General features: G+C 45.2%; 1 protein-coding gene across 2 annotated transcripts in view; it reads left to right on the forward strand.

Annotated features, from left to right (window-relative positions):
• The first annotated feature begins 297 nt into the window (after window positions 1-297).
• The window catches only part of kcmf1 (potassium channel modulatory factor 1), a 28,518-nt gene continuing 14,747 nt past the window's right edge, over window positions 298-14,068 (forward strand). The window contains exons 1-3 of one of the 2 annotated variants that reach the window (XM_063210300.1): window positions 298-496; window positions 8,835-9,002; window positions 11,014-11,153. In XM_063210300.1, coding sequence (XP_063066370.1) covers window positions 481-496; window positions 8,835-9,002; window positions 11,014-11,153 — 324 coding nt within the window. In that variant the 5' untranslated portion in view covers window positions 298-480. Of the gene's footprint in view, window positions 497-8,834; window positions 9,003-9,042; window positions 9,079-11,013; window positions 11,154-14,068 lie in introns of those variants that run through there. The other variant, XM_063210302.1, reaches the window with a different exon arrangement.

Genomic DNA, 14,068 nt, shown 5'->3' on the forward strand with positions numbered 1-14,068 from the left:
CTGTTTTGTGTCCAACTCACAGTGTCAGTGTCTGTCTGTCAGTGACTGTTCACAGACAGGATGATCGAATTGATCCTGTAAAGAATCCCAGCATGGGGCCCAAGGGTGGGACACGCCTTTTCATTGATGAAAAAAATGTATTTTCTGTAGTGGTTAATATGTCCAGTAGGTGGCGATACGTGCACATACTCTTCATATCTGAAAAAAACTAGAAAAATTGCCGCCGTCATACCACCAAAGAAGAAAAGATACGTTGACAAGTACGCCCCCTAGCGTTCTGTCTGTAGTCGGCAAATGCTCTATCACCACTGCTTCATGACAGACGGGGAGGGGGAAGCGAAGAACTGTAAGCCCCGGATCCATCTTCAAGAGAAAATTGGAAAGAGAGACCGCGTCCCAGTTTTACTTATTTTTAGCGGCATCTTTCCGTGCGATCCGTGTTAGGGAGCCCGTGGAGGGGGCTGTGTCACTGTCTGTAGGATGTCCCGACATGAAGGTACGTGAAAATATTTCGATCAAGTGCGTCGTTGGATGTGAATTCTAGACTGGCTAGTCTTGAGCCGTGGGTTGCCATGTTTTGTATTGAAATGCATTGGAAAAGACTCATGATGGCGGCCGCCATGAATTTTGCAACCTTTCTCCAACCTCCCCTTTCCTATTTATCTTGCTGGTTCAAATACAAGAACTAGTGTACCTAATGAGTAATATCTGCTGTGAGGGGTTAACTTGGCTTTCGACAGGAGTTGTGTATTTAATGTGTTTTCTACTCGCGGCCGGGTTGATAGGACGTCGGAAAGCTAGTTATGTAGCTGGCTAGCAGGCACCATATACTTTGGCCTGTAGCAAAGGGCGAATGGAATAGCGCTACTTGCCACGGGATTGAATTTTTTAACTATTCTGAGTCGTTTCCGTCTCCATAGTAGTTGGGAGGTGAATGCACTGTCATGGAGGTAGCTAGTGATAGGTCAAGGCCCTGTCGGGCCTAGTGCCTTCCATTTCTTCAGATGAACAAACCATCGCCGAAAATGCTGTGTCTATAAAACGTTAGCTCGCAGGATTGATTGATTCTCAAGTAGTTAGCCAACTTGGCTAGTTAGCTTGCTCTGTGCACACACTACTCTTCGTAAACGAGCTAGTAACGTATCCACCTAGCCCGCTAGCTTTCAGCTTGAGTCATGATGCTATATTGTACATACCGCTAGCTAAAGCGAATGACTTGCACGACTTGTCTACCTAGCAAATTGGGTAATATTATTGTTCATTTATGGTCACTGTGTTCTGTCGTAGTGCTGTACATGGCATGTTAAACATCCCACAACCAGTCAAAGCTAACCATGTCTGGTTAACTATTTCCATTGCATTGCTAGACCAAATGTGCTGTTGGTTAATAAGTAGCTAGCCAGGTTGGCTAACTTCGCCAGCTGGGTTGATTACTTCGGTTCCTAGCTTTCTTGGCTAGCTTTTTGCTTTACCACTAGTGAATTATGAAACTCGTGCTTTTGAGAAATTATAGTGAGATGGTGTATCCCACCCTTTAAATGTCAAGCTATCATTATTGATTGAGTGTGACAATATTGGTTGATCCTATCCTATGACATTTGACTGTTGACTGTTGGACTGTGTCTTTACTGTACGCTGTGCATTAATGTAGAAGGCGACTTGTGAGGTAACCTGTTTCCTGGTAAATAGCAAGTAAAATCATCGATGCCAGAAAGACCACCTATCTAGTCAGCGCTTCACTATATAGTTCGTTTTCTACGTCATTTATCTTAAAGAAGACATTTAGTTCAGGTAGCCAATTCCAAGTTGACACCTTTTGAGGGCAGGCCCTCTCTAGCCCGCTTTGGACTTTTGCATAATAGTCAGTGGCTGTCTCTGTCGTCAGTCATGCAGAAGTATCACTGCTTCAAATGTGTTGCTGTCGAAAGCCTGCTTAGAATACACCACTTGATCCGAAGTTACTCAACTATTCAACATTAAAAAGGTCAGGTAGGGAGGTTAGCTGTCCAGAGTGTCAGTGCCATGGACTGCCCTTCAGGTTCGTGTGTGGGTGGTCGCAGTTGTTGACAAGGCAGGCACCTGCCCCATTGTGAAGGTGATGGCAAGGTGCCATCCTGATGGAGAACGTCACGCTGTCCTCCTGTGTAGTGCCTACCCATGTTGTCCTTTCACTTCTACTGCGCCTGTAGAGTAGACACAAGAATACAAAAACTGATTGATGTGAAGAACTATCAATATTAAGGCAACACAAAGTAGTATCTGAGCAAAACCAATACAAAAAAAGCAGATGTACACACATGCAGGGCAAAAACTTTCCTCAAGGCCTGCACACACAGAAAAATAGGTGGGTAAATATAGGCTTCTAGTCTTAACGCTTTAAAGTGGGTACAACCATGTGCTAAGAAGCTGGATGTAGGAATGGAGATATTGGTAGTTCCTTTCCCTGTCAGTATCACGGCAGCCACACACCTGAATCTCAGGAAGCTGCACCCTCCCAATTCCTTAGCACTGGCAAGACCAATCGTGCAGTTAAATCGCTGGGTTACTGTAGCTAGGTAACCATGTCAGACCTTAAATGAGGCTCTCGGAGTTGTCACATGGTTGCTGCTGGACGGCAGCTGAGGAAAGCCTGTGTTGTTGTGTTCTATTTTTTCCTCTTTTTTTGGTCTCTCTCTCTCTCTCTCTCTCTCTCTCTCTCTCTCTCTCTCTCTCTCTCTCTCTCTCTCTCTCTCTCTCTCTCTCTCTCCCCCTCTCTCCTTGGCGCTGGTGCTGCCGTCATTGTTTCAATGCAAGGCCTGCACAATCAGGGGACCATCAGTGTGCTTTGCGAGCTTCCTCTCCTTTACTTTGCTCTCCAGCCTTTCTCAACGCTAGATGGCTTCTAATGGGATTGGGCAATGCCCCCTATAGCTTTGTATGTCACAACCATGCTCACATGCACAGCAGGCCTACTCAATCTTGTGCGCATACACACACGCACATGCATGCACACACTTTCACTGGCTAGCAGGCAGACATGCACGTACGCACACTCCCACGCCCACATACACGCATACACCTCCCACGCCCACACTGCTCGGACAGACGTACAGTTGGCCCCTTTCCCAAGTGTGTTACCACCTGATTGCTGTGGATGGCTTCAGTGTGAGTGGAAGTTAAAGTGATGGTTCTAGAAATAAAACCATTTCTGGAAATTAACTAATTTTACATCTCCATCAGTTAAATTAAATAATTGAGTTTTACCTCAATTCTCTTGGCATTCTCTTAGTCTGGTGATGCTTCTAGTTACATGATGGCAATTGTCATAAGATTCAATGAAACTAGCTTGGAGGTAAAATGTGCACTGCCAGACTGAGAACGGAAGTTCAGGAGAAAGTTAAAACTCAATCATTTAATTCAAAGGAAGGTGTAAAATTAGCTTATTTCCAGGAACTGTATGATATCGCAATAAAATGGGCAACTGCCTATGAAGGGTGCGTGCATACAAGCGATGAGTTAAGTGGTTTGAAGTACAGTAAGCGATTTAATTGTAGAAGGAGAATGATGAGAAATAAAAACTCTGACTCAGACCAGGCATGGACCTGCCCTCTCTTGATCATCCACGCAGGTTCTGTCCACTTCTTTCTGTCCTCATAGTGGTTTGGATACACTTTGTTTTTACATTTTATTATAATCTGTACTTGTATCAGGAATTTTGCTAGGCTTTTTTTTCTGAATAGAAATTATTTGTATAATTGTTGTGCGTGTCTGAGAGGGATGGGTGTTCTGGAACGGTAATCAAGTGTGTGTATGTGTGTGTCTGTGAGGAAGGCGCATTTTGTGCCAGTTGAGTGGCACATTTCAAATGTCACAGGCGAAGTTCCAAAACCCCTTCTTGCATTTCTAATTGGACTAGTTTTTCTTCAGAGCTGCTGGGTGGATAGAGGAGTTGACGCTTGTTAGTTTCTGCACAGGCTAAATGGGCTACTGTCGCTCACTGTGACTCCTCCTCCTCCTGTTCAGTGCGTTTGTTGTGAGTGCTCCAATCTGAGGAGTGTAGTCAAGGGCGGAAAGCAACGCATCCAAATTGTAATGTTGTGTATTTGAAGAGATGGTTGGCTGTGTGCCATAGCTCCCATGGCATTCTCCTTCACCAAGGCAAAGTGCAGCACTATATGAACATGGAGAGTAAGAACTGCTTATTCATTAGAAATGTGTTTAGAGGGGGACTTTTAAGTCAACTTGTACCCAAGCGACATGACTTCTGCCAGGGACTGTATGAACATAAGCTTAGTAAGCTTAAGTGAGAAGAATTGCCTTTACGTTGTTGTCACACTGCTCAGGCCAACATGCTGTGGGTATAAGAATGGTGAATGAACGAATGCTTCTATTTTAGATGCTTTCTCAGTCGGAAGCAGCGAGAGATTTAGTCCGGAGACAATGGAGGTGTTGAGAAATCAATTTTCAGTTCAAACTAAATTTGACAGACGATGTTGTTTCTGCCTGTCTGCTTTGTAGTGCAGAACTGTGCTGCTGGATCCTTTTTGGCCCTGGAGTATTAAGATGCAATTTCAGACGAATTCTCTTTGTTTAGCTCTGTATTCAGGTGAGGTGGATGTGTAACTGAGATGATCCTGCAGCGGTAGGTTGCTCGAATCCGCCACCTACTAGTCAACGCTCAAGTTTGGGCATGGGAGATAAAGGTCCTGGCCGATACTGTATGATGCTTCAGGAAGTTTTCTAACGTTCTACACTAAACCCTGCCAGCTGGCTGTTCTCTGTCTGGTAGGGCTATAAGCTTAATATTGTATCGAATCTAGACATTGTGATGCTCAGAGTCACAATAATGTATCGCGATGCATGAAGAGAGTATCGTGATATAGGCCCTTTCAAAGCTCTGTTATCCTTCAGTCCAGAAAACAACCACATGATATGATGCAATAGTGCTTCAAAAACAAGATCATTGTTATTTTAAACTATTTTTAAAATTATTAGTAGCCTCTTGAAACCTATTCTACCTATAAGCTTACACGATAATCAAAAAGATACATTTTAAAAATCGAACCGTAGGCGAGAAATCATGATATGAACCAAATCTAGAGTTGAGTGTATCGCGTTACAGCCCTACGCTCTGGAGATAACCCACTGAACCTGATGCCGCAATCTGGAAGGCCAGTGTTTCCCATACATTGAGGAAACTATGGCGGCCCGCCATAGTTTAAATTTGGCCGCCATAGTTTCGAAAATGTAAAAAAAAAAAAAAAAAAAAAAAAATTTTTTTTTTTTTTTTTTAACGATTTCCGTTTTTGTTAAAAACGATTTGAATTACGATTTCCTTCGCATTTTCCTCCTGGAGTAAATACATCCCATAGAGTAAAACACAAGTGCTTGAAAGACAGAGGGATCAAAAGCCTAGTCAAGTTGTTAAGGGACAGTTGGGATGAGTTTACTAACACTCCCCAGGCTTTGTTTTACAGTTGTAATGAGTTAGGTGACAGACCTTCATTGACACGGCAGAGGAGACATCGGGCTGCATATAGAAATGAATGTGAATATAGACATAAATGTGTAATATGTTGTTCAGCCCTTTTAATGGGAGGAATTTTGAAAAACTGGCCCTGTGACCAGCACCCCTCATGTAGAATATGTACGTCTATATGTGTGTGGGGAAAAGGCACAGCCTACCCTCTTAGACCCTTTTTGTCTATGCGTTACCAATTTCACAGTATACTACTCTTAAATTCTTATCTCTGCTCCTATTTTGTTTTATTATTTTATTCATTACATAGACCCCTGCATGAGGGATGTATGAAACTGTGTTGTAAACAGAAATGATTCACGGTACTGCATTTAAAAAATATATATAAATGACAATGTACTACTAATATCACGTGTAAAATGTTATGTAGCCTTCTTTCTCAAAATATAAATGGCTGAAATGCAGGCCTAGGCCTATAGTTTCTCCATTTACACTGCGTGAATACACCCCCCCCCCCCCCCCCCCCCCAAAGGCCCGCGTGAAAAGACCCCCGCCCCGGAAAAAATAATGGCCGGCTGCCCCCATAGTTTCCAAAATTTCTGTGGGAAACACTGAAGGCTGTCAAGAATGTCCTGGTCCATACATTACCACCAGGCAGAATTCCTGAATCTCCAGTGCTGGAATGCCGCTCGCCATAAAATGTTGGAAGTATTGCAGGCCCGGCTTAAAGTTGAAGAGGTTCACTTGCCACCTGTGTGCATGCGTCACATGACCCCACAGTGCCTGACTGCGTGTTGCCTCAGCCATGGCCTCCATCTGCACTGGTGAAAGCGGAAGCCTCCCTGTGGGCTGATGGCCCCGAGAACGTACACACACACACACACACACACACACACACACACACGCCAATCCCGCTGGCCGTTATGGGCTGGCCCTTCACCTCTGCTGAGGCCTGTGCCAGTGTCAGCTAACAGCAAATGCAGAGTGTATGCGAGCGGTTGGGCGGCCCACCTAATACCCACACAGGCGGCCAAATGGTGGCCTAGCCTGGAATGTGACAGACAACCCCCCCAACTCTGTTACAAGGGCACTCAATGGAGCCACTGTTGTCCCCCTGTCACACACACGCATACACACACACGCACACACGCACGCAAACACACACCCCTCCACTGCCACTTCCACCTCTAGAGCTACCCCAATGCCAGGCCTGGGAGAGGTGGCATGGAAACACCCTATGCTGATCCAGCTAATGGTCATGTCATTAGTGGGTACTGGGCACTAATGCTAAGGTGTACTATGCTGTTGCTCTCTCTGTCTCTGTCTCTTTCTCTCTCCTTCTTTCTCTCTTTCTCCTTCTTTCTCTCTTTCTCTTTCTCTCTCTCGCTCCCTCTTGCTCTCTCCCTCTACACACACGGCCATAACTCATTCATTTGTGTGGGTCTCCTTCAATGAATTGCTGTTTTTAGAAGGTGCTGGCGATGAGTAATTACAGTATGTGCTCTGGGCCTACGCTACCTCACTAGTGACCTTTTGTAGTGATGGTCATGGAGGTGACGTGGAGTTGGGTTCGGTTAATGGGGTTCAATGTTGATTTGAGGTCATAATAGCCACCCACGTCGATGCCGTTGAGCCTAGTGTCACTGTCCCCCTTCCATTATGAAGGTCTGTCGTCATTGTGACATCGTCACTGCACCTTACACGCACGCACACGCACGCACAACTAGCTAGCCCTGGCCTAACAAGTCTCGGCTTACAGTACAAGAGAGTCCTTGTGCACAGCCCCTCAATGCAGGTGCAGGTGTGAGGCAGGAGGAGGTGAATCAATAAACCAAAAGTCACGCGTTGTTCGCTCCAAGAAATAAAGTTAAGAAAAGTAAGCAGTGTGCGGTGTCTCTTGACTTTTGGTTTATTAAGTCTCTGCTTACGTCATTATTACTCTGCACCTCTCCCCACCATCCTCTCCAGCATTTCCTGCAGAACGTTTGTCTGTCAAGTTGGTTGGGGGGGCGTTGGCCGGTATCAAGATACTTGTGACTGTCATGATTGGAAAGGCTATGCTATGCTGTTTCAAATGGGGGGTAAAAAGACAATGTTCTTGAAGAAGCTGAAAAAATTGCATTTATAATTCACAATTCACATTTTGGGGGGGGGGCGTTCCTAGTCAAGGTGCCTGATGTTTGTTTTCAAGGTGGTCACCTTCGCTAACAGAAGGAGATGCTGCCACTGCTCTGAACCTCAACATGTGTCTTTACTCTTTACCCCAGTCTGACTGTCCGCACTGCCCTCCCCTCATCCCCCTAATACCTTGCAGGTGCCCCCTTTATGAACAATATTTGTGAAGTCTGTGTCATTCAGTGCCCCCTAACTGCCTGTAAATGCTTGGTGCCCCTGGGCACTGTGCTACTGGCCCTTACAGATAATCTGGCCCTAGGTGGTGGGCCCAGTCTCATATCTTGTCAGTTCGTTGGTGTTAACGAGTGGCAACTTTATTTTTGCTTATATAACCCCCTGACAACCCATTAATCAATATTTTGGCTGTTGCCATCCTCAAAACTTGCACATTGATTTATAAAAATGACAACAAAATGTAGCCGACCGAGTGACGTCACGTCAATGCAAAGTCAACGAGGCAGTATACAGCTAGCGCGTGCATGCTACCCGGAACCGTCAGATTTCATAGCAAAAAGTGACAAGTTGGGGGGTAAGTGGGCTCACTTGTTGTGTACATGCAAAAAAATATATTTTTCCCAAACTTTCAGGAGTGCTCTTTTTCGCTGTTAGTGTTCGACTGTCTGACCATCATTGGGCAACGAGAGATAAATGTCAAAAAGATGACAGGTCTGTTCCCTCAAAGCAATAGAGCAATGAGGTGACGGGGGTAGATCAATTCGCCAAAAAAACTACGTGTCAGTAAAGAAATGCAAGCTGTGTTATTTTTTCCAGTAACAGGAAAATGGTCAGGAATGAAATGCCTACGTTGTTTCAATGATTAGGTGAATTATCTGCCTATGAAAAAAGCCCGATATGCGGATAAATATTCCCTTTTCAACTTTGAGGGGCGGAGACTTCCCATTGACTGTGCATTATGTGACGTCACCCCCAGTCTTTTTTATTTTCGTTATTTTTTAAGATCAAGGTGCAACTTTTCAGCGTGGCAACAGCCAGAATATTGCTTTACATATTGTCAGGAGGTCATATTAGAAAAATCAAGTTGCCACTGGAGAGTGAGAACGAAAGTCATTTTCTAAAGGAGCTACAAAATCTAGCCCACCGTCTACCCTGGCAATGTGTGTTTGAAAGGGGCACTACAAGTGTTAAATCTCTGTCTCTCCCTCTCTCTCTCTCTCTCTCCCTTTCCCTGTCTCCTCTGCAGGTGTGAGCTGCGACGCGTGTTTAAAAGGGAACTTCAGGGGGCGGCGCTACAAGTGTTTAATCTGCTACGACTACGACCTGTGTGCGTCGTGCTACGAGACGGGAGCCACCACCACCAGACACACCACCGAACATCCCATGCAGTGCATACTAACCAGGGTAGACTTTGGTAAGCACGCACACACGCACACACGCACACACCACCGAACAAGCCATGCAGTGCATACTAACCAGGGTAGACTTTGGTAAACACACACACACACACACACACACACCACACCACCGAATAACCCATGCAGTGTGTACTCACTAGAGTAGACTTTAGAAAACGCACACGCCGCCGAATAACCCATGCAGTGCATACTATCCAGGATAGACTTTGGTAAACACACACACACACACACACCATGTAGCATCCTAACAAGGTAGATTTTGGTAATCACACACTGACCACACTCCCATTCACAGTCACCATGCACTGCACCCACCATGAGCGCACACACACACACTTGTGACTTCATTACCAGGCTAGTTGTTTTATACCTCGCAGGATTTTTATTGTTACCATTTTCCAAGTCCTTGATCTCAATAGGCACAGGTGCTTGTTCTCACACACTTTCTTTCTCTTTCTCTCTTTCTCTCCCTTTCTCTCACTGACACACACACTTGAATACTTCTAAGAAACTTCTAAAAAAATCAGGTCGGGCATTTTCAGCCAAGACCGATCCGTCAGGCCTTGAGAGAGGCAATGAAGCCTGTGACGACATTTTTGGTCCTCTATTACAAGCTATTTCACCACAGCAGCCAAAATTAATATTTAAATCTGACTGAGAGGTCAGCTGTAGCGGAATGAGGACTGATACCACTACATTTAGGGGAGGACCAGGCCAAAAACATCATCAGTCCACCGGGCAAATGCCCCGTATGCCTTATTGCCTGTCCGGCTACTTCTAAGGAACCAGATTTTTGCAATTGCATCTTTGATTGGCTGATTTTGAAGATCTGTACTTTCGTTCTCTGCTCTGGTGGAATGGGTCCTTCAGAGAGAAGGCCAGTGACACAGCACCAATGGAATGTACTAAGGGATATCCAATTGAAATTAGTGGCAAATATTTCCATTCTCATTCTCTCTCTCCTGGCTCCCTCTCTCTGTCTCTTCATTCTGATCCTTTGAAATCTATCCGAACAATATGTTCGTTTTTTTCAATCAGTCGCCGCGTTTTTTTTTGTGTTTTTTTTTTTTTTTAAACATTTTTGATTGATCTGTAGGCAAGGCAAGGCAAGGCAGGCTGGCAAGGCATGTCTTCTTTGTGAAGGAGTAAACGTTTAAAGGGGACTGAATTTAGTTAGTCATCCATGAAGAATTGCAACACAATAGCATCACTGGCTGGATTTGTGTACTGAAACGGCTTTATACTGAAACCGCTTTGAGAGCCTCAAGATGTGATGGTTGGCCACCGCTACTGTGCACCCGCTCAGAAGTGTGCGTGCCAGTGTTGGAAATAAACACCCGTCCACCCGCCAAGGACGGGTAATTTTCAGGACTGACGGGTAAATTTTTCAACCCACCAGTCACTTTGACGGGTGAAAACGTTCACCTCAACTCCAGCTATGAATAGCCCAAGTGATCTTTTTGTCCGATGGGATTTGCCACTCTTCCCCCTAATTGACTAGAATGCAGGAATTGCTAGGGGGAGGGCCCCCACACCCCCAACTACATAAGAAGTCCTCCTTTTTGGTGTTAAGGACATGGTCAACCTGACGCAAACATATAAATATATAATCATAATAATAATTCTAATAATAATAGTTTTCATAATAATAATAATGAACTGATTATTGTTGCTGCTATTACTACTATTATTATACAAGTTGACTGGTAAAAAAGGCAAGTGACTGGTAGATTTTAAAATCTACCTGCCACAGTGACTGGTGGGGAAAAAACTTAGGTTCCACCCCTGGTGTGTGTGTGTGTGTGCGTGTGTGTGTGTGTGTGTGCGTGCGTGCGTGCGTGCGTGCGTGCGTGCGTGCGTGCGTGCGTGCGTGCGTGCGTGCATAAATTGTCCATTGCATACATCATATGAACAGAACAGGCTTGTGCTTTGCTGGTGTGTAAGATGTCGTTTTGTTGTGTTTCCAGTTTGTGATGGTACGTCTGGTGCTGTTTGTCCCTCTTGCAGACCTGTACTATGGCGGGGAGGCCTTCTCAGTAGAACAGCCCCAGTCCTTCACGTGTCCTTACTGTGGCAAGATGGGCTACACAGAGACCTCCCTACAGGAGCACGTCACCTCGGAGCACGCCGAGACCTCCACAGAGGTGGTGAGTAGCTCTACCTCCTCCTCTTCTCCTCCTCCTCCTACCGATCTTCCTCCTTCTCCTCCTCCTCCTTCTTCTCATCCTCATCCGCCTCGTCCTCCTCCTCCTCCTCTGTCCGTCCATCTCCCACCTTCCTCCAACCCCCCCGTCGTCAGCTCTGAGGAACGCCCAGAGACCTCCAGAGAGGTGGTGAGTATTCCGCTTTCACTTCTCCTACTCATCTTCCACGTGATCCTCCTCTTTCTTTCTTTTTAAAAAAAAATATATTTTTATGGGCTTTTATGCCTTTATTTGACAGGACAGTTGAAGATGGTGACAGGAAACGAATGGGACAGAGAGACAGGGGAGGATCGGGAAATGACCCCGTCCGGACTTGAACCGGGGTCCCCGTGGGTTGGCATGCAAGCCCAAATGTGGGGAGCTAAGCGTGCTGCGCCACGCCACGGCGCCCCCAATCCTCCTCAATCCTCCTCTTTCAAATACTCTCAGTCCCTTTCCTCTCAACTGCCACCTCTAAAGGTGCACTGTGTAGGATGGAGGTCAGAGTAGGCATTGCGACTATGCTGCTCATTGAAACTGCTGCCTATTGCCAAAATTGATCTTTTCATGATAATGTATGCAATCATAAACGAATATTTACTAGTATGACCGTACTGTACAGAAGTACAGTACCGAAGTACAGTAAGTTTTGGTTATTAGTATTCATGAAAAAGGTAACATTTGTCAAAGGGCAGCATGAATTCTGGAAAGAAAATGCTTGAAATATTACCCAGTTCACCTTTAAGCATGTAGAGACCACCATAGTATTGGGAAGTACCTCCTTCTAATCCTACTCCTCTTCCTCCTTCTCCTCTGCCAAACAATCTCCCGCCCTCTTTGCATCAACTGTCTCCTCCAAACGCATAGGCTACATCCTGTACAAACCTGTGGGCACTGCCTTCTTACCAACAGCTATCATTCGGCACCCTGACCAGAAGCTTCTATGTAGAAAGCCAGTCACTAGTAAGCACAAATGGGACGCACTACAGCACCATCATTTACATAACTGGGGAACTTGATGGCACTAATGACCGTACAGTTGCCAAACTCCCGTGGGCTTCTACGAAAACCATAGTTTAACGAGGTATAGAACGTCATCCGGGTACCATTCTTGCCTCCTGGTTGAAGGCTTACTAGGGTTTTTGGATTTATTACATAGGCACTTCCTAATTTTTTGCCCTCTACATAAGAATGCAGTGGGCCCTTTCGGGTGTAGCTAAAGTCACGACCTTCTACTTCTGGTCCATGGGGCTTTAAAAATTGAATGGGCGTGAATTGAGCGAGTCGAGCTAAATCCTGATTCCGTTTGGCATATGGATTTCACATATTATAATAGCAGTGATTTGGATTGGCGTTGTAGGACTAGGACCACTCATTTTCGTTATTTTAGTTTTTGTGTGAAACTACGTAATGGACTACAATGTGCGCCTCATGTATTTGACATGAACCTACACTGACGGCGCTCAGCCAGCCCTAGTGTACCATGGCTGAAGTGGCTGCATGTCAGACACAGGGTTCACGTTAGCCGGCTGTGGCCGGACATTGGCCGTTTGCATGCACGAATGACCGGCAAAATAAAATGTTCCCGGACAAAATGTCCGACAAAAATGACAGCAATTAGTCAGTAAATAATATTAGCCCATTTTAAATAGGCCTTCTTAAAGTTACAAAACACCAGTAGGCCTAATATGAAACTGAACAAAGCTGAAAATATTTGTGAATATAGCCTATGTAACTGAACTTGTCATAAACAGCACGCAATATTGCTTGCGCTCTCGTCCCCACCGTCGTTGTCCCCAATCACGTTATGCTTATAATCCCTTGACTCACACTGGCTGCTGTGCTGTCGAGGAACGATTCTGTTTTTTTGTAGGCTATTTTTACCAATATATCAGTGAACAAAACAAAGGGCATTGCATTTGCAAAACCGTTTCATGCCCAGTTGCGAAGTCAAGCCTAACGGTTGGTGACTCAATGGCATGCGCAGCATCACCGCATCGAATCACTTTCACTTTTACCTCTGCTGAAAAATGGTGGTGTATCTCCAAGTAGGCTACAGAGGGTGAAGTTAAACATTCCAGAGAACGATGGACTCGCGAGAAGTCCCAGTGAAAGTGCATGCAGGGCTTTATAACTGTTTTCATCACCGACCAAAACGTGTAGCCCATAGAGCATCGTACAGAACGTGTCAATTCCATTAGTTTCGAGAGCGCAGGAACACAACGCAATATAGTTCAAATTTCAGTAGCGTCGATACCATTACTGTAGGCCTACTATTACAGGCATCACCTCGTTACCCAATTTGAGTAGGGAAATGCTCTCCGGGTTTGCTGATAAAACACACTGTTTGAGTTGATAATTTAGGGATATGCGCACAGCACGCTGGCTGGCTGTTTTTTTTCTCTCTTTCAGTTCGAGCTCTCGAGTGTGTGAAAGAAAGCGCGTTTTCTCCCCGGCCCGTGCGCACAAGCAGGGCTCTAAATTAACACCAGACAACTGGCCAAATGTTAGTGAAATTTAAGTTTTGCTGGCAGAAAAGACCAATTTACTACACTTTGACCCATTAGGGAGTGTGTGTTTGGCTATATGTGGAAAGGTCCGTTAGATATTTCAAATGTCCGGTATTCTGCAGTACAGCCGGCCACTTGTCCGGCCAGTAAGAATTCTATCGTGAACACTGGTCAGACATTCAACTTCTGCCATGTAGTTCAAATAATTGCATATTTTTGCATGCACAGGACTCACAAATCGTGTGACAAGTAGGGATGCACCGATACCACTTTTTTGAAAACCGATACAAGTACGAGTACATTAATGTGTGTACTTGCCGATACCGATACCTTTTACCACCAAAATACAATGAAAATAAATGCCTGGCC

This window comes from Engraulis encrasicolus, chromosome 11 (assembly GCF_034702125.1).
Source record: "Engraulis encrasicolus isolate BLACKSEA-1 chromosome 11, IST_EnEncr_1.0, whole genome shotgun sequence".
NCBI classification, from domain to species: Eukaryota; Metazoa; Chordata; class Actinopteri; order Clupeiformes; family Engraulidae; genus Engraulis; species Engraulis encrasicolus.